Source organism: Pundamilia nyererei, unplaced genomic scaffold (genome assembly GCF_000239375.1).
Source record: "Pundamilia nyererei isolate P.nyererei 1_Seehausen unplaced genomic scaffold, PunNye1.0 scaffold00220, whole genome shotgun sequence".
Lineage (NCBI taxonomy): Eukaryota > Metazoa > Chordata > Actinopteri > Cichliformes > Cichlidae > Pundamilia > Pundamilia nyererei.
In genome coordinates, this window is record NW_005187621.1 from 36,538 (window position 1) to 38,258 (window position 1,721).

At 44.5% G+C, this 1,721-nt stretch overlaps 1 protein-coding gene across 1 annotated transcript in view; it reads left to right on the top strand.

The window, feature by feature from the left end:
* The window catches only part of LOC106456437 (protein NLRC3-like), a gene marked incomplete at its 3' end in the record, with an annotated part of 14,254 nt that overhangs the window by 9,778 nt on the left and 2,755 nt on the right, over positions 1-1,721 (top strand). Inside the window, exon 4 of the mRNA XM_013914725.1 lies at positions 708-786. Coding sequence (XP_013770179.1) covers positions 784-786 — 3 coding nt within the window. The remainder of the gene's footprint in view (positions 1-707; positions 787-1,721) is intronic.

Consider the following 1,721-nt stretch of genomic DNA (forward strand, 5'->3'; position numbering starts at 1 on the left):
AGCCGCCCGGCCTCAAGCTCAGTTAGCCGCCCGGCCTCAAGCTCAGTTAGCCGCCCGGCCTCAAGCTCAGTTAGCCGCCCGGCCTCAAGCTCAGTCTCCAACTCCACCACAGTTGTCATTTCAACCTTTACTTCAGTTGCCCTTAGTTCAGCCTCTATTTCAGCAGCCACTAGCCCGGTGACCTGTGTCACCTGCTCCTCCAGTACGACAAGCTAAATCAATTCTATCCAAAGGGAATTGTTTTTCATTCGTCCATTGTAAGTAGAGAGACAAACCCATAAATAATGTAATCGTTCCTCAAAAGCTGGCCCGTTTAGAGACAGTAACTCTCTCCAGGGCCTCCCCAGAGTCTGAGTTTCAATCCGCAGTCGACTCTGGACCCCTGGAGGCTAAAAAGTCAGAAAGTTGTCACTTCAAACCAGTCACTGGTGCAAAGAGAGTACCTTGCTCCAGGGCATCTAAGCATGGAGGGAAAGCTTAATGCACGAGATGGTAAGAGCTGTTGGGACTAAAAAAAACTGAGCGGAAAGCTACAGACATCTGAAAACTGAGTTTTTAATTTTCAGTGAGATCACCAGGACTAGCAAAGCTTCACCATTGCAGGGAGTCATCGTATTCACTGAACCCATCAAAAAATCACTTCATGGACCTTGCGTCTGTGTGTGGACAGACATAACATGACCTAATTATACACTACTCCTCCACAGAGTGGACCAGGAGAGAGCAGAGGTTTCCACTGGTCAGTCTGCACAGCAGCGTCAAACACACCTGGACTCTGTGTTTATGGTCTGTACTACTACTTTTACATGTGTTTTTTTTTTTCGGTCACCTCTATGCTGCACTTTGTAGACCAGTGGATTGTCATTGTGTCCAATATGAATCAGATTTTTGGTTCCATGATTTCAGTCCATTTGGGGGTGCCTGTAGCTCAGGAGGGGAGCAGGTCAGTTACTAATCAGAAGGTTGGTGGATCAAACCTTGGCTGGTAAATGTACTGGACAAGATACTAAACCCAAAGTTCTCTCTGATGCAACCATCAGAGTGTTAAAGTTGTGGCATGTTGTATAAAGTGCTCTGAATGCACAGAGTGTAGAAGAGCTGTATAAGAACCAGTGCATTTCAAGATTGTTTATTTGTCACCTGCATAGTTATAGAAGTACAACACGCAGTGAAATGTAACATGATACGCTCGACTGTGCAAAAAAACAAGAGAGAGAGAACATTATATACTGGGAGTGAATATATACAAAGATGACATTATATGCAATAAGTGAGTGAGTTATATATATTATATAAATAAAATAAAACAATCTGGAAATTTACATTCAAATCTGAGAATGTACATTTTCTAAATGGTGTGTTAAAGTGTCTTGTGCCGTTGTGAATGGGGGGGGATGGCCTGAGACTCAGGGCTCAGATGATTGCAGAAGTTGGAACAGTGTATTGCTGGGATGGGACAGGTCCTTCAGTATCTGAGCTGCTCTAGTCCAGCATCTCCTGGTGTAAATGTTCTGTAGGGAGGGGAGGCCAGCCCTGCAGCAGCGTTCTGCTGTACGGATCACTTTCTGAATAGCTTTTTGGTCCTTAACATACAGTGGGGCAAAAAAGTATTTAGTCAGCCACCAATTGTGCAAGTTCCCCCACTTAAAATGATGACAGAGGTCAGCAATTTGCACCAGAGGTACACTTCAACTGTGAGAGACAGAATGTGGAAAAAAAAA